This window comes from Camarhynchus parvulus, chromosome 2, assembly GCF_901933205.1.
Source record: "Camarhynchus parvulus chromosome 2, STF_HiC, whole genome shotgun sequence".
Classification (NCBI taxonomy): Eukaryota; Metazoa; Chordata; class Aves; order Passeriformes; family Thraupidae; genus Camarhynchus; species Camarhynchus parvulus.
This window is the reverse complement of record NC_044572.1, coordinates 87920444-87946525: the sequence shown is the minus strand read 5'-3', so window position 1 is coordinate 87946525 and position 26082 is coordinate 87920444. Positions and strand designations below refer to the sequence as shown.

Sequence of the window (26082 nt, the reverse complement as noted above, 5' to 3'; positions counted from 1 at the left end):
GAGCTTCTACCTCTTCCCTTGCATTTGCACTGCAATTCATGTGAAAAAGTAACTCAGCCATAGAGGAGAAAGGTGAGCAGCTTACTTCCAACTTAGTATCCTAACTGACGACTCAAGAACACAGAGGAAGACAGAAGAAACCTGTAGGTGTCTTGCCTCAGCTCACTATAGTGTCTAGAAAACCCTTATTCTGATGTGTTGATCTCTGCTAATAAAGTTAAATTAAATTAAAGCTAAATCAGAATCTGTAGCAGCATGTGATGTTATGCAAATTGACTGGGTCAGTTTAAATTACGGCTTGGCTTAATTAGGATTAATTCTCCTGGGTGACCTAAAATGTATTTGTGATGTCTTAGCAGAAAATGCTATTAAGACTGATAACAGGCTTCCTTTTCTCAGCAAACATATCTTTATGTTTTGGCTAACACTAAAACAGAAATCTGGAAATATTTCTGTATCTAGGAGTATTCTGTTTGTTTAAAAGTGCTGTAGCCTGTCAGATGGATTGAAAACTTGTCACATGCAAACTTAAACAATCATTGAAAGTAATGTTTTAACTGCTTTGGCAGTGTTCAGAACAGATAAACTGAGTCTACCTTGAAAACAAAGAATGACCATAGTTGAGTTAGATACAGATTCTATCAGTCTTAAATTTTTATTTAAATTCAGGGTTCAATCTTTGAGGATTACAGAGATGGCAGAGAGAAAAGTTTACTTGTAACTTATTGGGGGTTTTTAATGCTCTTGAACAAGGACCTAGAAACCAGACTTTCGTGTTTCTGTTGTGAACATAAACTTCAAATTACAGGCTCCATTGTTGTCCCTGATTCTTTTCTTTGCTTTGGTGTGTTGGAAGCTCAATAAGAAAGAAGTGGGAGGGAAATGTTTTGCAGCCCTACATGGGTGTATAACAAAATGAGTAGGGTTTTGCTTCTAGGAACTGCACTTTATCTGTGTAAGAGGATTTTGGCCGCCATCCCCTCACAATGATTGACTACTGTGACTACCTAGATACTGTATGAAAATGTGGCTACTTGACACTGCTCCTTAATTTAGGTTTACTAAATCCTTTCCTGGATTTGAATCTTAATGCTTTCTAAGGTTAAGTTGATTCCAGTTATCTTGTATCTTAGGCTATTAAAACACACATACTGCATTTCATTAACAGACTTTGGAAGTATAATGAACTTTGATTCCAAACTGAGGTAATGATAAAATCTCAGTGGTTGCATAATTAATCTTGCCAGCTCTGTGCTGAATACTGCATTTTTCTGAAACAGACTTACTCTTCCTTTAAACATGTTATGCATATATTACCTTTGACTGTCTTCCTGTTTTTGAGTATTTAAGATGCCAATTCAGTGTAAACTTTTGTTCCACCTTACAGAGTGTAATATATAGAAGTACTTTCAAAGGCCTTTTCTGTTAATTTTTATCTGAATATGATTATACTACAAGTAGGATGCTACGTGAAGACTTTGGAGCATAATGCATTACAGTTTCACTACATATATTTTTTTTCTCCATCCTTCCCTATCTTTTTCCCCTTTTAGGTTTGAAATTCTCTGGCTTACTTTATGTCAATTTCACAATTCTGTGGAAATCGAGGTCAGTAAAAAAAACTCCGGTGTATTCTGAGCAGTTGTAGAATACATAATATTGCACATACTTCTGCAGTAAAAGTTTGTATTCATAACTTGTATGTATGTCTGTAAAAACAGGTTAAGATGCTACTTATATTTTATACAAATGGCTTCTGCATCTGAAAATACAGTCTAAAAATGGAATAGCAAAATACAGTTTTCCAGTTGGCATGAGACTTTATTTTTTTTAGTGATTTGAATTGAGTAGATAAATTTCTGGCTCACTTTAAAAAGTCTTTTGTGAACAAATTTCTTGTCTTCTAATGGCCTGATTGCTCTTTCAAGTAGTGTACCAGCTTTGTATGTTAGACATTCAAGTGTGTGAATGCTGATGTACAAACTAAGAAATGTCTTGTAGGGAAAAATTGTAGGTGGTTTCTTATAGGCCATGTAAGTTATTTAATGTCTGGCTAATTTTCTTATTAGGCTGCACTGTTCAGAATGTGAGATTGGAAAACACAGAGAAAATCTATCTATATTCTTAGCTTTATTTTGAGGAAAGTACTGTAATTTTAAGGCTGAAGACTATTGTAGTGAAAACATGGAAACAATTATAGCCTTTCCTTTCAACTTGTTGTCCCTAATGCATTTTACACAGAGTAATTACATTTTTGTGGACAATTACAGTATTTGAAGTGTGTCATATAGGATATTTGACAGATGTTCTGCAATTCTTTTGCTTTTTGAATAATGAGGCAGCTATTTAGGTCTGACAGATGGAACTGATGGCAGGGTAAATCAGTAGGAAGACTATTGCATGTTTACGTACACTGCGTTACAATATTAACATATATTGCGCGCTGATCACTGTACTTGTCATTGCTCTATGTTTGCTTATTTTTGCAATCAGTTATTCTCAAAATTAATGAATATGCAAAATACCAGCCACTCAATTGTTGTATGTATTGTAGAAATTTATGGTTTGCATTATCAATTCAGTTGGACAAAAAACAAATGTGATTTCCAGAATAGTGACGCATGTTTTGCAGAAGGGCCAGGGAGTGACTGCTTCACTCAGGGCTAAGACAAACCAGCTGGTTGGCAGGATTTTTACCCTTTCTCAGGAACATGGTTTTCTGCCCTAAGCAAGTAAAAGGGGTTCTTTCACACAGGAGTGAACACCGCTGAGCTTTCTTGATTTTTGAGGCAGCAGCTGCTAGCAGATACTGGGTTTCTGTAGCTCTTACGTAAAAAGCTATGATCTTTGGTAGTTCTTGGGGGCGCAAAAAAGGCAAACTAACTAGTGACCTTCTGAAATACTCCATACTAAAGCAGGATTTGGCAGAGGATAGAGGAGCAGACATGTTTGCAAGGTTGCTCTCAAGTATGAGGCAGAGTAATGCCTCAAGGCAAGTATGAGGCTGTGTTAATGTGAATGGGAAAACAAATGTGTTTGGATATCAAAGTTTTGAAGTTAAAATGCAGATGGGAATGAAACAATGTTGATGCCTGGATGCAATGGATACTACCTGGATAACTGTTGACCAATTAACATCAACATAGTTAAAAATTATTTACTTCTGGCCACTTCCAGATGCCCTCTTCTTGTGTCAGTTCTCTAGACTTTCCCAGTTTATTCATGCAGCTTTTAGTACAGGAGATTCCAGCTCAAATGCTGTCAAGGCTGTTCTGGAGCTGTAGCAGTTGAATCTGTTTTTGTAAGGAAGTGCTGTGAGGACTAGCAACATATAGGAAAAATTAGTTGTTTTGTGCTCAAAGTCATATTTTTCCTCTGGTCTCTGAAGCTTGTTTGTTGATATTCCTGCTCTGTTCAATCAGCTCAGAGATACAGGCAAAAACCTGGGAGTCTGGATACTGCAGTTAGTGCTGATGATTCAATAACTCAGGAAGACACATGACAAAACATCACAACCTCAGAGTCTTTTTGATTAAATGATAGCCAGTAAGATTTAACAGCCAGCAGTCAGGATCCAAACTTAGCTAGTCTGGGCCTCTCTGCATATAATATATGTTCTGGCATGTTGTGCGTGTCATCCAGTATGTGTATCGAGAAGAGAGCACCCATGTAGGTTTTATAATAGGTTTCTGTAAATATTCGCCCATCCTGTACTTAGAAATGGCATGCTGGCAATGTTGTGAGGAAGAAAGGATGTATGATCATCTGCACATGTAGTTTGTTTTGGCTCATGTCTGTTTGTTTTACTGACCTGTCAACTTTGGTGTTTGTACATCCATGACAGTCTGCAGCAGCTGAGAGTTCTTCTCTTGGTTTCGTTAGCGATGTTGAAATGATTATGCTGTTTATGTTGAGTTAGGCACAGACATGCAGAGCACCTCTGAAATCACCTCATATTCAAACTTCTGCTGTGTTTGGACAAATTACTTAGTAGCCATTTGCAACTCAAATAAATGGAATGAGGTTTGGAAGTTGAAGAAGCAGTCTTTCCATCTCTGTTAACTGCACAGTCTTTGTGGTTTTGTATATTACATGAGGCTGGTGTACCTTGCTTGTAATGTAAACTTAGAAGACAGGAGTCATGTGTTTTCAGCTGCAGTGGTGCACGTAGGAAAAACTCCAGCAAAACTCAAAATATATTCAATATTTGTCCTTTACAGGAAACAGATGAATGTCCAACAGCAGTATTTGGGTACTGTTGATCATACAGTTATGATCAGTAACTTTAAAAACAGCTGATTTTAAAACACACTAATTTTAAAAACACAGCTAGTTTTGTGGTTATTGAAAAGTGTTTGCTGAAATTATGAACTTTAAAATAAAGACTAACAACTTTACCCAGTTGTTTGTCTCTGGTTTAAAGACCAGTGTGAAATTATTGGGTCATAATTTCCATTTTCAGTACCCATAGGTAATTATATGTACTGCAACTAAGCTTCTTGCAGCTTTTTTTCTAATACAGAAGCTTTACACAAGATTGTGAGCATTTTGCTCACTTAGTGCATAAATTATCTCACTGTGCTGCACTACTAAGAGAGTTGTCTGTCTGGTACTGACCAAGAGTGGTGATCAGAGTGATCCTCTCTTGTTCCTCCCATCTGGGAAGTTTGTCATTTGGCAGAATGAAATGTTTTGAAGGTTTTTATTGGTGAGATTGGCCATGATCTTGGGACTTACATAATTTTTCAATGGACACTTAAAAACAGCTTTAAGTACTGGAAGATATTTTAGTGTAGGCCATGCCATTTTGAAAGCTGCCCTTTCTGTTGTGGGTCTCCAGCAGTTCTGGTTTAATTTTCCACTTTCCAACATCAACTATTCTGTGGTTCTCTGATCACCTGCATTCATTTAGATTTTTTATTTCAATGGAGCATTAATGGCTGATGTCCAATTAGAAGGAAAAAAGTTTCAAAACATCTAACAGCAGAAAATAAAAACACTTTTCCTGTGCATATTAGGCAGTCGTACATTATTTCAAAATGTGCAGGGGAAACCGTAAATACCTGATGTCCTTAAAATTTGGATTCTTAATTTTTAAGTTATAAAACAATATTCCTGTAGCATGTGCTTTTTTTGGTTATCTGAAAAGAGCTGAACAATACAGAAGGTAAGTGAGGTTTGTGCAAGAAAGTACTAATACTTCTAAATTATTTTAAAATTCTGAGTCCCACTTAGGAAATGAGGATAAAACTCTGCTTGGATTCCATGTGGTGAGAAATGAGCAGTCAGTGTTATATGAATTTCCAGAAGTATGACATATACTTAAGCATTTAAAAGTTTAATTTTTAATATTTTCTGTAGTCTTAATATGATTTTCTGAGTAACAACAAACTGTATACAATTTTCACTATAGTGCTGTAAGAGATTGTTTCAAATGTTAAATATTTTTGGTATAATTCAGTTCTCTGTATGCAGTTTCTGCCTGTGTATATTCCTTCAGAAGAAGAAAGAAAAAATCCAGTGTTATATGCCAATAACGTCAGGCGTGTAATGGCAGAGTAAGTATGTTGTAATTCTGTGTAAAAATAGATGTGTGATTTTAAATTTAGACTGAAGAAAATATCACAAAATCAGGTCGGTGTGGTTGTCTGCCTACAAAGAACCTTGTAGTCTGCTGGAATGTCTGCAAGACCTTTTACATGACAGTTATGTTCCCCTCTGAGGATGCCAGGGAGCCACAAATACAGCAAGAACTGTTGGAGTTGATTGGTTTGGTATATTTATTTTTTGTTGGTTCTTTTGGGGGTTTTTAACATGCCTTCATATAACAATCCAGTTCTGCTTGCTCCAGTGGGTATTTAGTCTTTTGGGGGAAGGGTAGGTGGAATTTTAGGAAAGTTATGTAACTGAATTTTGTGCTTTTGGGATTGCATTTTAAGCTGTGACTGTTTTAATGAGGTTAAGAATAGTTTCATGTATCCATTGTTAGCCTGTAGTATTTCAAACAGTAAAGCACAGTCAAGTGGCTTTACTTCCATTGGAAACAGAATTGATACAAGGCAAATTAATTGAAGTTTAATATTAATGTGAAGACAGTTAAAACACTTGCCTATAGGGTATAATAAAGGCAACATTTAATGCTTTCCCTCTTTTGTTGCATTTTTATGAATGTCTTTTTCATTTATTTTTTGTTCTTTCAGTAAATCTTCCATTAGTCAGTAAATCTTCCATTAGTCAGTAGATAACTCTTTTCCATATTTACAGTGAACCCTCAGGCCTGTGATCATTAATAAGTCTTGAGAGATTTGTGTATCTTCCTAATCCTGATTTTGAAAGAACTTGTAAAATCATAATTTTCTTTATGTAACTTCTGTTTCCAATTTTAGCCAAAGGCCAGTTTGTAGGTAGTAACTGAGAATTCTTCTCTGCTTGAAACCAGGTCTGTGAGTTTCCTTAAGGGTGTTGAGACAATAATATAACAATAGATCCATTGTACAAAAGGACATTTCTCAAAGGAGAAAAGAACAAAAGGACCTGTTTGAATCATCCTTTCTTGGAGTCAAAAATCTTTGAGGTACTTGCCTCAAAGACTTTTGTTGTTAATTAAAGACCATCACCTGGCAAGTGCTGTCCTCGGACTTTGTGTGGAAGGCCAGGTTATTAAATCGTCATTCTGAGCTCTGCTCCAATCACATAACAAGGATTGTGTGCTATAAGGAATACTTTTGAAGGCCTACAAAAGTTTACAACAACTGGCATGTTGCAAGCCTTCCCCTCTAAGTGCGCTTAAGAGGAAAAATGTGATTATGTTTCTCCCTCCCATCCCTGAAGAATTAAGCATTTGTGATCACAGGAGTGTAGATCTAACAGGAAGACTGTGAGAATGAAAGATGTCAAAAACAGCTTTGGAATGAAGCAGGGGCTGTAGATGCTGTGTTAATGTGAATGGGGAAACAAACATGTTTGGTTATCGAAGTTTTGAAGTCAAAATGCAGATGGGAATAAACCAGAATGTAGATGCCTGGATACCATGGATAACTGTAGACCAAGTAACATTGACATAATTAAAAATTATTTACTTCTGACCACTTCCAGATACCTCCTTTTTGTGTCAGTTCTCTAGACTTACTCATGCAGCTTTTGGTACAGTAGATTCCAGCTCAAATGCTGTCAAGGCTGTTCTGGAGCTGTAGCAGTTGCAACTCAAATACCTTGGGTGCTGTTTTGTAGTAGCATTGCACTCTGCATTGCTGGATAAAGGACAATATTACTGCTTCATCTAGATTTTCTTGAGGCTTGAGTTGGTGGCAGTGTAGCATCTTATTGTCAAGAGGTCCTTTTGGGATCTCTTTAGGTGTCTTCTTACCCCTCCTCCCCACCATATTTCTCTGGCAGAAGTGCCTAATTCTACTGGATATATTACAGCATCAAAGGTGGCACTCCCAGGTAATCATGTATTTGTGAGTCTAGAACCAGTGTTGTGGAAACCTTGTGTCTTGCTCTTGGTTTCAGAGAGGTTGATAGAAGTTGGTGAGTGCAGCAATAGATACAGTTTCTGCTCTTGAAATTGTTTGCCTTCGCAATAATCTTAATTTGTGAACAGCTTCTATTTAGCATTGAACACAGCATTTGACAAGACATCTGTATCTTATGCTACTTCTGCTTGTTGACTTTCTGAAGAATTTTTGGTTTATCCATATTTGACTAGCTTTCCTGTGGGTGGCCACAGATGTGTGATGGTGGTCTCTAGATACTCAATTTATATTTATATATGTAAGTGAACACTAAATATTTTGTTAAGGAGGTGCTGTCATTCACAGAGGTTGGCTTCTTTAGGATATTAGTTCCTTGAACCTTGGATAAATTTACTTGCCCAAAAAGTGAATGCCAAAGTGTGCCTGTGTTATCAGAACTGGAATTACTCATTCAGGGTAGCCACTGCTGCTGAACATGCTTGCCATCCTTTGGGTCATTTTCCTAATTTGCACAAAAAGTATGTGCAGAATAGATCAATCTGCTGTTTAAAATATGGTCCCTACTTATATTTTAATGATATCCCTTGCATTTAATTTTCTCATAAAGCTAATTTTGAGTGAGTTTGTCTTGTTCAGTCTTTCTGGCCTTGTTCTGGCTTGTACTCAGTTCAGTCAATGCCTGTGTCACCCACCAACTGCCATCAGGAGCTGTGTTTAGAGTCACTTTCACATCACTGAAAATGTTGAGTGCTTTTAAATAGGGCATCAGTCCTGCCTGGGTCTCTTTAAAATCAATAAATAAAGTGTGGTGCTGTTCTGAGCTTTAATTCACTTCATGTGTTCTTTATTGGCTCTAACAAAATTCTGAACCCACCCTACTAGTAAGTCATGCCATGTAGGTAAACCTTCTATTGCTTTACTTCTGTATTACTTAAGCAAAATCATCATTTTGGTGTTCATGTGCATAACCTATTATCATCTTATGTTGATGGTAGTCAACATAGGTTAATTGGTCTGTTAATTTCTTGAGTTCCACAGTTTCTTCTCTATATTTTCTACTTGAGTGTCAAACATTCTGGCCCATATTGTTTTTTGGGTTTTTTTTAATCTTCAAATTAATAAGTAATAGTTTACTGGAACTATGTTAGTGTTGTAAAATTGTCAGTCACTTGAAACTTCAATCCCAGCTTTTCCAGAACTATTAGGAACAAATCACTTGACCTTGCAATCACAAGTATTTATTTCTAAAAATTTCTCAGTGGTAGAGGAAATATCTCTATCACTCTTAGAGCATTGGGAAATACTTAGTTTTATTCATAAGACTTGTTGTCTTAATTGTTTCCCATTGTAAAATATTGCACATGACAGAAGGGTTTTTTTCCCTGATGACAATTTTCCTATCCTTAGCTTGTAGTTGGTTACATTGTTTTTTGTATTTTCTCTTATGCCTTAAAAAGTCTTATGCTTCTTAGCTGCATCAACTACAACTTTTTATGCATTTTTACCTTTCTATGTTGTTTTGCTGCATCATAGTTCTTAATTTACTGATAGCTATTTAAAGAATTATTTGTTTTGTTGTTTGTTTGGAGTATTTTCCCCTAAAGAAAATGTATTAGTTGCCTCTTTTCATTGTGGGGTTGTACCCATTTGCTACTGTTCTTAAATGCCTAATTTTCATGAGCAACTGTATTCTGAAAGACATCTCTTAGTTGGACTCAAAGTATTATTTAGGGTATAGAAATTCTGTTTGAAGGAAAAAGTAGATAACTTTTACTCCCACTTTGGGGGGCAGAACGAAGCCGTTACTCTGCTGCTCTTTAGGACTCAGATATGTTTGAAAGAAGTATGTCAGTAGCTTAGCTTGTAGTTAGTTGCAAAAATTCATTTTGTACATAGATAAGCCAGTGGTAGTGAAGGCAGCTGATTGTGAAAATCTGCACTGCAGGCTCTTTGTGCAAGTCTAAAGTAACCTCAGCTGTGATTACAGATATAAGCTGACTAGATGATGATACACAGACCCACAGGTCACTTATTCACATGCAAACACAATTTGTTTTCCTTTAGTTTTAGTTTCTTTTAAAGACTGTCTTTGGAATAGGGAAGAATATGGTTAGGTGGTACAGTCAGGGGGAAAAATGGAAGACAAATTATTGCAAATTTGTTCATTTTTTTTACATGTAGCAGATGTTGAGACTGAAACTTAATGGAAACCAGAAACCTTTGGTCCTTTGTTTTTCAAAACTGTAAGCACCTCAGAACTTAAGTTCTTTCAGTACTCCTGATTTGAGCATTTTGTTTTCCTAGATCTTTTGAGTGTTAAACTCAGCACTGTAATAACATGTGTGACACTGTCCAGGAGTTCTGAAGTTTTATTTTTGGTGAGCCCAGAAAGGCAGCCGTCCTGTAGAAATAGCAAAATGTCATAGTCCAGTTTGCATTTTTCCAGTAATTTTGTTTATCTTCCTCACAGAAACATTTAAAGACATACTTTTATATTTGCAGTAGATGCTGAAATTGATTAAAGTGCAGCATGTTAGACATGGAACTTGAAACATCTGCCTTCCTGATGTTTCCTGTCAGGTGCTTGCCAGGATCACTTTCCCTGTGTTGGAGCATGTCATACAGTTAAAGCACTGACTTACCAGCTTGACATATGAGCATTACATTTTGCTTTTGAAAAATGAGTACTTTTATCCAGCATGCTGGTGAAGGTAAAAAACATTAAAAGCAGTCTTCTGTGTCCATCTTCCCTTTTGTCATCTTCTACATGTTAAAATCAAGGTTTGGTTTTTTTTTTCTTGCAGGCTCTGACAGCATCAGAATGTAATCTTTGCCAGTATATGTGATAGAGTAATGGTAGTTGCAGAAGAGTAGCCTTGAGGATGGGAGTTTACAGTAACTTGCTGGTCTGACTTGTGGCTATTTGTTGTATTCAGTGGCCTGTTGAATCTAACTTTGGAAAAACTGCTGTGTTCTGTGCCTGTGCTGTCTGAAATTTCCTTGGGTGATTCTACACAGGTACTGTTTGGATGCTCAGCATTCAACTTCAAAATCCAAACTGGGGTTTCGGCATTTTTATACCATTAAAGGCATAAGCATCAGTATAAGTGGAATTACTGTAGTGCTGGAGTTAACAAGTATCCATTTGAAGCATTGATGGTGAAGGGTCTAGAGAGTAAATCATGTGAGAAGTGGCTCAGGGACCTGGGACTGTGCAGCCTGGAGAGAAGAAGGCTCAGGGGGATCTTATTGCTCTCTATAACTGCCTGAAAGGAGGTTGTTCCAAGCTGTGGGTTGGCCTCTTGTCCAACACAGCCAGTGATAGGATGAGAGGAAATGGCCTCAAGCTGCTCCAGGGGAGGTTCAGGTTGAACATCAGGAAGAATTTCTTCATGGAAAGTGTTAAATGTCAGAATGGGCTGCCCAGGGAAATGTTCAGGAACCAACTGGATGTGACACCATGGTTTAGTTGAAAAGACAAGTGATCACTTAAAGGTTGGGCTTGACCTCATAGGTCTTTTCCCACCTAAAAGATTCTGTGCATTGTTTGGGTTTCACGCCTTAAACAAAAATGGAGATGAGAGATACACTGTGCACTCTGTTCATTTCTGTGAATACTGTGAGTGTGGCAGGTGGAGAATGTAGTCACAGAACAGGGTTAACTGTGCAGCTTCTTGCTACATTTATTTTCTCAAGGAAGAAATAAATTTTTTAAATGTTAAGTAATACTTTGCAACACTCTGGTTTGAGCTGCCACACTCTGGTTTTTGAATATTGACTACACAAGGAGAACCTCTTCTGTTTTTTACTCCTTGAAGATTTGTGATGTGCAAGTCTACAAGATCAACAGTTACAGGACCAAATTTCAAACAACACCAGGCAGAAATACAGTCATTGGCAGCTTCTTTTTCTGTCTAAAAATTAAACCATTATGAGATGATAGATTCCTTATGTGAATTTCAGACTCATGACTGGACCTTCTTTTGCTTGGAGAATGTCACAAAGTAGTAGTCTGAGGAGAGAAAAGGGACTATCTACTCTGGCCTTCCAAAACTAAATAGTTGGCAGCACTTCAGCTTGGGAAAGGATGGGAAAAAAGAGAGTGGAGGGTTGTTTTGAAGATCAGGAAAATCCCAATGTTCTGAAAGAGCATACTAAAGGAAGTCTTACTTTTCATAGCAGGAGAGATGGAAAGCACTCAACAGTAGATCAGCCAAAAGTAAATGGAGTAAGTCTTTAAAATGTGCAAAAATTGTGGCATTCATTACCAGAGAGATAAAATTACTTCATCAGAGCTGAGATATACTGTAAAAAACATGTGATTAATTAATTATTCTAAAACATTGTAGTGGTACAAAAGGTCTCTGGTTCAGGAAGTTTGTGTACTACTGATGACTAGATTAGATGCCTGCTAATAATTGGAGTTATTTGTCCACTGTGTTTTGTATGTCTTTTTGCTGAACATCCAGTAATGAAGAAAAATACCAAATTACATATTTGGTAGTTTTAGATAGAATCCTAATGTTTTCAGCACCCGATAAAGATTATAGCTGATTTATAGGAGTTTTTCTGAGCAGCCTGTGGAATGTTCTCTTGATTAGTTCACAGTTCTGCTTATGAACAATGTAAAACACTTTGAGAATCTTTTTGTTGAAATGTAGATTCCAAATGTCACAATATTGCCTGTACTATTTTTTCTTACTTTACATAATATTCCAGCAGTCACATTCTGTTTTATGTTTGGCATTTTGCATGCATAGTGGATTGGTATGCAGAAAATGAGGAAGTTAATAATTCATCTTATATTATGACTGCACAAATGTTAGATATAGAGAGCTGTTTGGTATGAGACATCAGGATATAACAGGTATAACTTGTGTTTCTGAGATTGGGTTTGCAAGAAGGCTTTTGGGGTTTTGTTTCATTTGAGTTTATTATTTTCAAGCAACTTGCTGACTTTGAAACTTCATGTAGTGTGATGTCATGATGGGTAAACAGCCAGCACCTTGGGGAGGGCAGGGAAGGAAAAAGTCTCAAGGTATGTCAAGCGAGACATTCATATCAGGGCATTTAAATCTGCTGGACTTTTTAAAAGGCTAGGTTCACATTAAGTGAGTGTGAAAGCAGAGGTAGTTTGAAGAGAAGAGGGGGAGAAATGCTTTCAAATGAAGATATGGGAAAAGTTGTTTTAGTTTTTAGTTTATTAAGAATATGGGAATGTACTTGTGATTTGCATCTCAAATTGAAATTATCTTTTTTTTCCCAATTGAAGTAGAAAAAGATTGCCCTGGAGGATAAATTAGAATAGTTTCATAACTGGTTCTGTAGAAAATCTTGTGAGTTGCACTTGTACCGAGGCCTTACAGTGAACTCTAATAAGCCAGGCTTTATTCTAAGAAATTAAAAATTTCACAATTCTTAGCATAAATAATGAACTTTTTATGTCGCTCAGCTTCGCTTTCTTCAACATTCTGAGCTGAAATCAAGGTCCTTTAAAGCTGCTAGCTCTATACAGCTTGTGATTTGTCTTCTGAACTCAAGAGCCGCTTGAACTCTATCTGGCCTTGGCTGATTCTGTGATTGAACTTTGCTTTGAGCAAAAGTGTTTCTTTCCTTCCTCACTTCTGACCTTTGTTATTGTGAAAGTCTGGATGTTTATGTACCCTCTTTAAGTTCATTTGTTTGGGATTTTTTTTAAGTCAAACAGCTTGAAAATTACAACAGGTGAACAAGACAAGAGAAGCTGCTTTTGTCTTTCTGAATCCCATTTTGTGTTTGTGTTGACATTGAACATACATGTAGGTATTAATTGTAGTGGGGATTTTCCTTCACTGATAGCAGCAATATAATTCTGGCCCAACTACCACCTCTTTTATAAGGGGGTGCACAAAGCTATCAAAAAGATGCAGGTTGTGTTTCCCCTTGTGGTTTGGCTGAGTCTGAAATGACCCTGGCTTTTGCTTGGAATTTGTTTTCTGTCTTAAGTTTGGTTTTGATTTTTGGTTGTTTGTTTTGGGCTTTTTTTAATTTCTCTTGGCTAGGCTCCTTCAACATATTCGGGGACCATTATTTAGCAGTTGTTTAAATCTGGCATTGGTGCTGGGCTGGCAGTCAGTCTGGCTTCAACCCTCCCCCCCAGGCTGAGTGCCCTGATCTTTCTTAGTCATCTTTCTTTTGATGTGTTGGAACAGCATCTTGCTTTTGGTTTTAACAAGCTATTGTTTCATGCTTTGGCTTGTCCATCCTCTCTATTTCCCTTGAGAGAATGCTTGAGTTTCTTCTGTTTCTTCAAAGTCTCTTTTTTTAATTGCCGCCTTTAATCATTTTCAATGACACGAATTATTTTCTGTCCTTTCAGAATTTAAGTGTCTTACCACTTCTCTGATTTCCTAATATGTCAAACAGAGGAACGCTTTACTCTTTCAGTTTCCTAACTTATTTTTAACATGCTTCCCCTTTTGCATCTAGTTCCCCTGTGCTTCAGCTGATCGCCTGTAAGTTCCTGTATTTCTCTTACATGCTATACCTAGTGTGGCCTGGAGAACTGATGAATTTTGGTGTAATATGCTTGGCTGGGCTAGATCTTTGTTTCATTCTTTTATGGAACTGCTCTGGGCAGTACTGTCTGTAGCATGTCCTTGCTGGACACAGTTGACATGGATGTCTGTAGGGATGATTGAGTGCAAAAGATGGGAATAGGAAGTAATCTCAACTGGCTGGGTAGACTCTGCTTCTTTCATCCACTCCTTTCTCTTCTTTTGAGGAAAATTAATTTTGTGTTGTAAAATACCAGTGATTTCATCTTGTATAATATAGATTACATATCTTAATACAGATTATTATAATACAGATTACATATATTACATCTTGTATAATACTATATGGAATACTATAAAGCAGAAATCTTGACATGCTCACAATACCTGATCTCAGGTTGAACTTGGAAATGGATTTAAATCTGCACAGCATGGGGGAGTTCTTCATCTGTATTTTACCATGAGTCTGTGGGGTGTGGTAAGGTATCACAAGAATCTTGTCCATTCCATTAAGGTGGTTTACTGATATACAAATACTGCTGGGACACTTCATAGGAGGGCTGGATTGGTGAAACAAGAACAGATCAAGCAGAGAAAATTTTAGAGGAACTGAATTTAATTGCTTAGATCACTAGTATGAGGCAATGTAATCTTCAACATTCTGCTTCTATGATGACTTTTCTATGTACCTAAATAATTTGGTTTAGTTGGCTTTGTCGTTTTGTTCCGTTCTCCTTGTTTCTTCTTAGGAAGGGGGAAGCTATTCAACCAAGATCACTACCTTCTAATTCCTTGTTTTGTGCATAAATAGCTTATAAATACTATCTATTTTTTTAAACCATATTTGGTACTTTGGAGCTTGAATATTTATTAGTGAGGTGTTCTTCCTAAATGTTTGACTTTCAGCCTCAAAGAGAAGAGAGAAGCCCTGATCAGTACCTTTAAGGTTTAGTGCATGTCCTATATGTCAGAATTCCTGAAGTTTGATAATTAATCAGTGGACAGAAGAGAACTGCCTTATGTTATTTACCTTGCTATTCAAAGGCCTTGGAGTGAGATTCTGGGGAAGAGGCTGTTTGACAGAAACTGTTTGCATAAGAGGTAACTGCCATTACAGATCAAACTACTTATAGTAAAGATGAGAATTGAATGCAGAGTTTTCATCAAAGCCAAAATTAGTGTGGCAGGCCTCAGGATTTTGCATCAATCTTGCCATGAATGTATATTAACTTCACATATGAAAAATGTGGTTAGCAGTAAGGTAGGCAAACTGTAGATGAAAAGAATGAAGGTAATTAAACAAAAAAATTTTGTGAAGATTTCATCAAGCTGGAAAATGCTGCATAAAGGAAATAATGCTTCTTACTATGATAAGTAAAATCAAGTATAATAAAAATGTGGCATATGAGTAGTTTATATGGAGCTATGTTGGCTTTCTAAATTGCATCTTATGTTTGTTCACTGAATTCTTAAAGGCCTCTTTCACACCGCACTGTCTTTCTGTCAACTTTGCCACAGCAAATGCAGGGCAGCTACAATATCAGGATTTCCATCAATTATCTTTTGGTACTACAATTACTACAGAGCATCAAGTTACAAGTGAAGCCAAAACCAGTACTGAATTGTTCGGTGTATAAAGACTTGGGAGTATTTTTTTTCTACCTTTATGTCACACATTTAAAAGTAACTTGTTTGCTTAAAGTTTAACTCTGCTTGTTTTTATATGTTGTGTTCTAGCTGTTCTTTATAGAGAAATGTTGCCTTTTGTATAATATTAATATCAGCTGAAGGTAATAGCTGTTTTGCTCAGGTGATTGCACTAACACATTTTAAATCAATAATAGTAAAAATATTAGCCACAGTTGTTAATAAATATATATTTGGGTTCTAGATTAAAAATTTTGAAACCCTAGTTATTCACTTATATGAAACTTATGTCTATGAAAGTCTGTGCACTGCCTAATTTTTGCCTTGTGTTCTTGCATATTGTCATGGACTCAGTCAAAGCAGATGCTCTGCAACAGATCAAGTACCATATTTCATTCTCTCTTTGTAAACTTACTTTTATTGGCTCTTCCTTATAGTTTTTCAGAATAGAGAGCATAATTGTTACAGGATTTCTTGCTGTGAAAAAAGTTATTATTCTGCTCAGTTTTCTTAGTGTCTTGTTTACAGTGTTTCTTTGGTTTATTCAAGGGCGTTGGGAGTTCCAGTGACAGACTACACGTTTGAAGACTGTCAGCTGGCTTTGGCTGAGGGACAGCTTCGTCTACCTTCAGATACATGTCTTTTAGAATTTGCAAAGCTTGTGAGAAGCCTTGGGTGAGCATATACAATACTTATATGTAAGGTGCATCTTCATTATATATCTGTAGTTTTTCTTTCCCATCATGTAACAATATTGCATTTATGAGTATAAATGGAGTGTTGTCATCATACAATCAGGGAAACACAAGTGTAAAATTAAAACAGTACTGTACTTCACTTGCAAGCAGTACCCCTGAATCCTAATGAGTAGAGTAGGTTGTAAAATTCCTATTTTCGATCTGACAAGTGAGCAGAGTGTGTCTGAAGCATTCATTCCTGAGCTAGAAGACAGTTTCTGAAGAGGATCAGGAATACCGTGGGATTCCTAATATTTGATACAGTTGAGAGTCAATTGCCTTTTTCTGTGACATCTGTGGAGGGAAAACAAATGCTGCCAACAGCAATCTCATGACTGGATTGACCTTGTAATGGTGAGGACAGAGGGGTGACCCTTTCCTGAGAAGGACAAGGTAGTGGTTGATCTCTGGAGCAGGTCACTGCCACATAGACTTTGTAATGCAGCTGTAGCTCAGTGCGTGCAGCGTGGGTCCTCTCTTCTTTCTTCCCATAGTGCCATTTCCTGCTAGGTTTACCTTTCAAAAAAGCCTCAGCAAACCTGAAAAAATTTACATAAACCAAATAGTAGAACTTGCTGCTGTTTTCCAAGCAGGAAGCTTCTCCAGTGATTTTATTGAGCAACTATGAACTAAATGTACAGCCTCATCCTATTAACTCTCAATATGCAAGACCTTTTTTCATTTTCTTGTCTCATCATCTGAAAGTACAGAGCACAGTTTAATGTTTCCATTGTGTATTTTATTTCCTTTCACTAATTTTCCTTCATCTTCAGCTTGTGTACATAAATGAAAATAAAGAAGAAAAAGCTCTGTTGGATAATAAGGAATGTAGGACAGCACACATCATGAATTCAGATGACAAGCATGTACTAATCTGTTGTCAGGGCTTCCATCTGAAAAACGTCCATTAGGATAGGAGAGACTTACAGGGGCAAATGAAGATTCTCACTTTGTTTAAAAAGGCTCTGAATTTACAGCACTAAGGAAGAAAAACAAGTAAAACAAAACAAACCAACCACCCACGTCTCTTATTATGCAGTTGATAATCCTGGGATTCAGTTTAATCCTCTTGTTAAGTTGTCTGGCTTCTGTCTGCTCAATTTAAAGCTGTTCTTTTAAATTGTGCTTTTGTTTTGGCCTCTGAAACAGTTACACGCATTTGTGAGGTTCACTGCAGCCCAGAAGTTCTCTCTCTGGTATGAGCAATTAATCCTTGGCAAAAGATAATCCTCTCTGAATTTGGGCATGTGCCAATAAGAAGGATATTATGCTGGTATTTTTCTGGCACAATTGGATGAAGATTGTAATATGACTTCATCTCTAATGCACATTTGATAATAATGTAGTCATTTTGCTGTTTATTCAAAGGTTTTGAGGTCAGGGAGGCATTAAGATCATCCACTAGCATCCCTAAATAACTGGAAAAGTAAATTTTATCCAATGGATTTTTCATCCAGTCTTAACATTTATTTTTGAGCAATGACATACTTTCAAGGTAACATCCAGTTTTAAGATTCCTATAGTAAGGCAAATTCAGAGTTCTTTTTGGTTTTGATTTTTTGAAATCAATTTACCTCAGTTTGCTCTACTGAAGAGTTACTTCTGTGCACATTGTGTCTACAGGATTCATTATCTTTGTCTGTAAAATTTGCTTAGCCTGTACTCAGCTGGATGGGACCCAGTCCAGAATCCATGCAGGCACAGCAGTGAGTTCTCATGCTTCATCTAAGGAAGAGCTTGGGCTCTGTTAACAGAGTTGTACAGCTGGCTTGTACCAAACTCTGTGATTAAATGACTGCTTTGTCAATGAGATCAATTGATCATAGACTTATCTTCTCAAATTGTGCATTCATTACTCCTCAAGGAGTTGTGTTTCTCTTCAGTCTGATAGTTTGTCTGATCAACAAGCTAATTGCTAAACTATGTGCAGTCTAAGTTATAGCTTTTTTTTCATACATTGCAAATCCTCTGCTTCATTTGATGACTTATTCTGTAAGTGATTGCCCCACTGTTTAAAGTGAATCTCTATTTTTACTTGCACTGAATCTATTGCCATGTTCTGGACGTTGAATCCTGTTTGGATTTTGTGCCTTACTAAAGCCTCTTTGAATATCTTCTCTTTCAGGAAGTGTTAATACAGTTAATTAAGTCTAGTCTGTCTTTTTATGAGATGCTTCTTATGAGTTGCTTTAGGGTAGTTGCCTGCAAGGAGATCCTTGAGTTCTGGTTTGAATTTATTTGCTCCTATTGTTTCAAGCTTCTGTTTGTTCTAATTTCCAATATTACCTCATCAAGTTGACCATGAGGATCCTTTCAGTCAATGCAGCTGTAAGCTACCAAGATCTGCAAGGACCTCAGGCCTGGTGCCTGTCTATTCTTGCTCAACAGCCTCTACCATCCAGACTACAATGCAGATTTCTGCTCTCCATGTGTGTCTAAAATGGTCCAGACTGTAGGTAGAACTGTGTGTCTCCAGAGTAATAACCCTCACAGCTAACTACCTGTGCTGTGACTTCAGAGTGCTCAGAGGTCATCTATAACAAGGAAAAAATCTCTGGACGGTGTTTACCTTATGCATTTGTGATAAAAGCAATGCTCTCCACTACAGGAGGTGATCATGGATCAGGCATGACAGCAAATACCGGCCATGGTAGCCCCTGCTTTTGTGGATCAAGGTAGGGTGTGCCAAAAGTATTCCAGAGGGTCAGTTTTGCAGTTTTTCAGTATACTTGCTCTATGATGGCAAGAAGTTGCACAGAAGTACATCAGCAGACATAAAGCTGAATGTATTGTGCTTTTTTGGCTTAGGGCATGTTTCTCTGTGCTTGCAGTTTCCAGTAGCTAGCTACAAGATCCAGCTGTTCTTCAGCTCTCTGAAGGTTTTTGGCAGGTTCCCAGCATGCAAGAAATAAGCTTATTTTCAAATAGTCAAATATAGCTAAAACTAGCTTACTTGCTAAAAATAGTGATAATTATGCTGTAAAATATTCTACCTTGAGGGATCTCGTTTTCCTTGTGAAGTCTGCTGTGAAAAATTTAATGTTCAGAGCTGTTAATCTTGAAAAATGTCCTTTCCATCTTCATGGACTGAGGAATACTTCCTGTTCTCTTTAGTATGCACTGACCTCAAAAATGAAGCAAAACACCACAACAGCAAATAATTTCATATATCATAAAGCTTAGATCCTGCATGGAAACTATTAAGCCAACAAACATGATTTCATGTGGGAAGACATTTGTTGTGGGCTTTCTATAATTTGTGGCCTCCATTGGGATAAAAGTAACAATTGTAAAGGAATTGGGACATTCAGACCTTTCCATATTGGTTCAGAACCTATTATGAGGTTTGCACTTGGCTTCTGAAGACTTCAGTTTAGCAGCTTATAGTCATCAACATATTAATGACTTCCTGGTTTTGAAAGGTTAGAGGGAAGTGAGCCCACCTTGCATGACCAGAAGTACAATGCTGTCATACCCAGGTTGAAGCAGTTTGCCTCACTGATCCACATGTTGCTTTTGAGATTGCCTCACACCTCTTTCTATATTTACAAAACATAAACCACAAGATGCCTGTAGGATTTATGGTGAGCTGTGTTACTTTCCATACAAGATTTTGCCTTCAAGCTTCTATAGCTGTTCAGGCTTAATTACTGGTGAAGGGGAGATCTTGCAAGTCTTGAGTGCTACTCACCAAATGAGTGCTCCCTCAGTTCTAGAAGGTGAATTTTGAGACAATTCATTGCAAACAAAATCTCTCTGATTTAGAGACAAATGTTACACTACATATTCTGCGTCAGTGGGGGCTTATCTCAAGGGAGGATTTAGATGCCAGCTGTCCTTGTGCTACAGTTGAAATCCAGTGCAGCCACTAGTCTGGGATGTATTATCAGTGGACACTTCTTTCATGTAATCCTGCATGTGAGAAGATGAGTTCTGTGTGCATCTCAAATCCTCTATGGATTTTTTTTGTTTGTTATAGTTCTTTCTACTTTTCTATTTGATCGTGGAAAATTAATGTTTGCAGAAAGGTGTCTCATTCTTTTTTTGCTGTCTAGGACTAAATCTTGAGATAAGTGCTTTAATGCTAGGATGGAGAATTTGTGAATTTTCTATAGGAGCCATGGGTTTCTGGAAGAATTTTTGCATGTTCAAATCTTATAATTCAGACATACAGGTCTTGGCATGGTGTAGTTAGTACATATTGGTAAGTCAGTATAGGTCATGACAAAAGCCATGGGAATTGTATTTTTACTTAAGAGTTGTGATGTTTAGGAAGGGTCACTACAGCAAGCAATCAAGTTCTGGAGCTGATGTATCAGATCATCTTCCTAGCAGAAATGCTCTTATCTTTTTTCAGAAGCTCCTCAGAATGCTGATATTAAGCATTTTATTCATTCTTGTTGCTGAGAGGAAGCTGCTGAAGAGTCCCAGCTGCAGTCTGGGAACACTTCTGCTGTAAGCTTCTCAGTTGTGTGAATAATGGCTTTTCCTTGTCTGCAGCAGCAGGCAGCAAAACAGGCAACTGCAGAAGGACATTGTAGGAGACTTTACTGGCATCTTTTGTCTTCAGAGTGGAAAGATGCCCAAGTTACCCTGAATCAGTTCAGAGGACACCTGATCCAGATCTGCTTGATGCTGTGTTTGGGGAAAGCTGCTTTTCTTTACATCGTACCTGCAGCACCATTTATTTTATTCATAGTAAGATAATTCAGTAGGGCTTTTTTGTTTGGTTGGTTTTGGGGTTGTTTTTTTGTTGTTGTTGTTGTTGGCTTTTATTTTGCAAAGCCAAAACAGGAAGCTGGACTTAGGCAAAAAACCAGCCAACAACCACACAATAGATAGCTATATAAGTATAAAGTTGTTCATCCATCAATGTCTGGTTTTGCAATAGGGAAGGACTACTAGCTGTAGGAAGTACAAGAATTTTGTTTGGGTTACCTCATAGTGGTGTCCAACTCAAGACTGAATGTGAAAAATGAGGACTGTTTAACAGGATTAACAGTATAATCACTATTATGTAATCCCTGATTTATTTTTTTTTTTAGGTAAGATGCATCATGTCCTTCCTGTTCAGTGACATTAGTAAATTTGGAAACGTAATTGGTTTATGTTAGTGTCCTACAATACAGCCATTTTCAGGTGACCTAAATTCCACCTAGTTCTCCATGCTTGGAATTTATTAGCTAGTTCTAGACTGTGTTTCTTCCTGCTGAACTGCTTACACATATGGCTTGTAATCAAGGTAGACTAAAGGACATGAGTTTGTCCAGGGTTCTTAAGCCCTTGCAGTAATTCCTGATACAGCTTGAGAACTAATGGGAGCTTTAAAACTACAGAAATACATTATTTGATAATAAAGTTGTGTAGTAATTCTGAAACCAGACTTTTTAATGCTTTACACCATAATCATCCATTTTTTCATTTGATATTTTGAAATACATATTGTTAAAACTGGGTTGATTTTTAAAATGTGCAAAAATAATATGCTTTATAGACTGAAGCCAGAAACACTTGAAGATGATCTTGATAAATATGCTGCCAGTGCCATGAAAATGAAGAAAGAAAAGGTTGATCTCAAAGAATTTTCAGCCTACTTGGAATTTCCAGTTTCTCAGACATTAGAAAGTATGTTTGCACTTTTTGATGAGGTAAGAAACAACATTAAGTTTTAGAATTTTACTGCTTTTGGTAAACTCCACTTTAGCCTACTTCTGTTTCAATTGAATTCACTGACATCTGCTTTCTGAGCATTATACAATAAAATTTGCTTACTGCCCTTCCCTTTCAACAAGGTAAGGGCACCTATCATCAGCTAAATCATTCCTTCAGCTAGAACTTAAAAGGAATATCAGCTGGACAAAAACTGTCTCTTTTCTAGATGCAAAACATGAAGAGGAAGAAAGGTAGGGTCAGGCTAGACCTCTGCTGCTGCCCATTGCAGATGAATGCAGTGTCTGTTAGCTGATATTTCGTTTACCTTGTAAATAAATGACTTGTTCTTCTATGAGCCTGAAACCTGAAGGATCTTGGCAAGTGAGCCAGTTTTTCATTCCTCTGGCAATGACTCAGAACAAGGAAATGACGATTATCTTTGTGTGGATGAGGTGCTGTCTGGACCAGGAGGTGGATATGTCCGCAGTGTTCTCTCTTGGAGCAGATGTCATGTATTCGGGCTTAAATTAGGGTGCGTTGTCCTCTGGTTCCCTGGTTTTTATTTCAGCCCAGTGATTCAGATGCTTTAATGGAAAAATCTTAAATATGCAAGTGAAGGGTGACAGTAGCAGTGCTGTCTTTCAAGAATATTTAAACTGTGACTTTTGACTGAGACTCTGAAAAGAATCTGCAAAGCTTTCACCCAGGTTCTTGTCCTCATGTGATTTCATTTCAGTGAGGCTTTTTTTGTCATGGTGCATGTAACAATCTTTCCGAATATTCTGCATTTTTAGCAACTGTTAGTTATTTATGAAAATTCTCAGACAAACTGCACTATTTTGATGGAAGGTTTTCCTTCACAGAACGAAGATGGTGTAATTGACATTCGGGAATTTGTCGTTGCTCTGTCAGTTGTCTGTAAGCCATCCAAAACTCTGGAAACAATTCAGCTGGCATTTCAGGTAAGCTGCATTTTCTTGGTCTATGTAGTTTACTTATTTTTAGAAATTACTAATACTGGCATTAGACTCAATAGATGTTTCCACATTTCCTTTTAATACTTGATTACGTTTAAAAACAATATTAATGGAAAGTTAGATTAAGAGTTCGTGTTAACAGGGAATGCATTACAAGTGTAAGTTGTGTAAAATTATGAATGCTTGCTGTTTGAAATTGTTCTCTGTAGAACTCTGGCAGAATCCTTTTTAGCAAATTAAGTTTCAAACCTCAAGTCCTTTGTACAGATTCCTCTAAACAAACAGTCTGTTGAGTTGTACTTACTACTCTTAGAATGTTTCTAACAAATCTGATTTTTCAAGTTAATAAAATACATTTTTTTTAAATTTCCTACATGTTAATAGAGTTTTTTTATCTCCTTTTTTCTTCTTGTTAAAATTTTCTTTCCTCTTAGTCTTACCATGTATGTGTGGTGGTCCTGCAGTCTTTGTCCAGACTTGATGCTTCCCAGAAGTGCTCCTGATCTTGCTCTAGCCTCAGTGGTTTGTTGTAGCATCACCATAGATTGTTAATGCAAGCTTTTTGGGAAAGTGACAGCAGCAATGCTTAACCAATGGGTTTCTGACACCTTGATTTCTTACTTTTCAATTAATTTCTTTAATATTACTGTTTCAACATGCAAACTCTGCTGCATCCTGCATCATCTTTTCCCTTTGCCTTGAATTCACATGGTCTTCAGTGTTACTGAAACTGAGAAGAGCTAAGTCTTGATGCTGTCTTCACTAGTGAATGCATGGAGCTCAGAGCATTCACTTGCATGGTGCTACATTGCAGCCTTATTTTCTGTGTAGTTGTATTCAGCTTCTTCAGCATGATGACTTTAAATACGTGCTGCTGAAGAAATGAGGCTCCTGTGAATGCTTAGTGTCACATGTATCATTCTTAGCCTTCAGCCAGAATCCAATAAATTTGGCAAAGGAGGATGGAGCAAAAATATTTATTTCCTACAAATATTGTGGGAAATCTGCCATTAGTAGCTGCTGTTGTTTATTGCTGCTTCTGAGGGAAAAGCAGAAAGAAAAGTCTCTGTTCTGACTCAGTCCATTTCAGCTATAAAATGGCATAGAAAAATAGATGCTGTTGGTCAGCTCTATGTCTTCATACTAAAATGAACAGATTTGAAGTAAATGTAAAGGGGGGTTTTGGGAAAATACTTTTTTTTTATTTAGCTGTCATGCTTGATAACATGCAAGATAATTTTATCATTTGAGAGGAAGAGAAGCTCAGATTGAATGGTTATTTTCTTTCTGGAAATACTTGAAGTTAATGAAACTGTTTCTTAGGAAAATTTGTTCTTCATTATCTGCTTCACTCCCTGACTCATAATACATAATTTTGAGTCACTTTGTTAATTGCAAAATATATAGTTAGTTGTAAAACTGCAAAGAAGCTTTATGCATGTATTAAGGGGAAGTACTCAGCAAGGGAAAGCAGGTATGGCTCATTTTATCCTGCTAGTGATGATTGGAAGGGTTAAGAAAAGTGTCAAGTTGAGGAAATTTTGCTTATTCTGGGATTAGAAAATAATGAAAGAGAACCTTTTTTAATCCTTTTCTACCTCCTGTCCTGACTTCACCTACAATAAGATATTCACACAGCTTACCTGGAGCCGTTGAAGGACCTTGCTAGTTCGGGTGTGTATGACTTTGAACAGGCGCTGTCCTCTGCCACGTGCTACTTCTTTCAGGAAAAGTGCAACATTTCACATAGCTACAAGTTTTCAAAGTTAAAGTGTTTAGTGTATGACTGAAGAACTTGAAAAATAGTATCATTGTATGGAGTTGTTACAAAACTGGAGGGAGAGGGAGATACACCTGAGGGCTGTGCTGCCATTGAATGAGACCTCCGTAGGCTGGAGAGTTTGATGGGGAGAAACCTGAGGAGGTTCAACAAGGGCCAGTGCAGGGTCCTGCACCTGGGGAGGAAAAGCCCCAAGTCCCAGCACAGGCTGGGCTGTGACCCACTGGAGAGCAGCTCTGCAGAGAAGGACATGGGGATCTTGCTGGGTGACAAGCTGGCCATGAGCCAGCAGTGCCCTTTTGGCCAGGATGGCCAGTGGGATCCTGGGGTGCTTTGGGAAGAGTGTGGCCAGCAGGTCAAGGGAGGTGATCCTGTCCCTCTGCTTGGCTCTAGTGAGGCACATCTGGAGTGCTGTGTCCAGTTCTGGGCTCCTCAGCCCAAGACATGGAGGTAATGGAGAGGGTCCAGCAGAGGCCACAAAGATGATTTGGGGCCTGGAGCATCTCTCTTATGAGGAGAGACTGAGGGAGCTGGGGATGTTTAGTTTGGACAAGAGAAGACTGAGGGGATCTCATTAATGCATGTACATACCTCAAAGGTTTGTGTCAGAACAATGGTGCCAAACTCTTTTCAGTGGTGCCCAATGACAGAATGAGGAGCAGTGGCCATAAACTAAATCACAAGAAGTTCCACCTCAAGATGAAGAAGAACTTATTTGTTGAGGGTGGCAGAGCACTGGAACAGGCTTCCCAGGGAGGTTGTGGAGTCTCCCTTTCTGGAGACATTCCAAACACACCTGGATGCACTCCAGTGCACCCTGCTGTAGGTTACCCTGCCTTGGCAGGAGGTTTGGACTAAGAGCAGCGCTCCAGTATAAGTGCTACACCTTCCCTTCCAAACTGCTAAAGAAATTAAAGGCTGTTGTAAATCTTGTCAATATAGTGTTTATACTGACCACCCAATATTACCTGACTACTTGTTCTGTGAAAATGTAGCAAGTTTTATTAAAGAAATGTCTTGGTCCTTGTCCTATTCCTGTGAAACAGTGTGCAGGCTAGGTGCAGGGGGGCAAAAGGCAATATTCCTGATTTGAGCATATGTTTTCTTCCATGGAATTTCAATATTTTTATTCCCCTTTTGGGGGGGCACCCCCCTAAGGTGCGCTGTCTTGTGGCAATTGCTTCTGCTTGTGTGAAAAATACATACTTATGCCTGTTTTATTCAATCTCATCAGTTCCCACTTTGTCAATGATGTAGAGAAATTAAAAGGAAGTTTCC

General features: G+C 37.6%; 1 protein-coding gene across 1 annotated transcript in view; it reads left to right on the top strand.

Moving 5' to 3' along the window:
• LPCAT1 (lysophosphatidylcholine acyltransferase 1) overlaps positions 1–26082 on the top strand; it is a 59264-nt gene that overhangs the window by 27021 nt on the left and 6161 nt on the right. The window contains exons 8-12 of the mRNA XM_030966175.1: positions 1554–1608; positions 5476–5558; positions 16208–16333; positions 21890–22043; positions 22911–23009. Coding sequence (XP_030822035.1) covers positions 1554–1608; positions 5476–5558; positions 16208–16333; positions 21890–22043; positions 22911–23009 — 517 coding nt within the window. The remainder of the gene's footprint in view (positions 1–1553; positions 1609–5475; positions 5559–16207; positions 16334–21889; positions 22044–22910; positions 23010–26082) is intronic.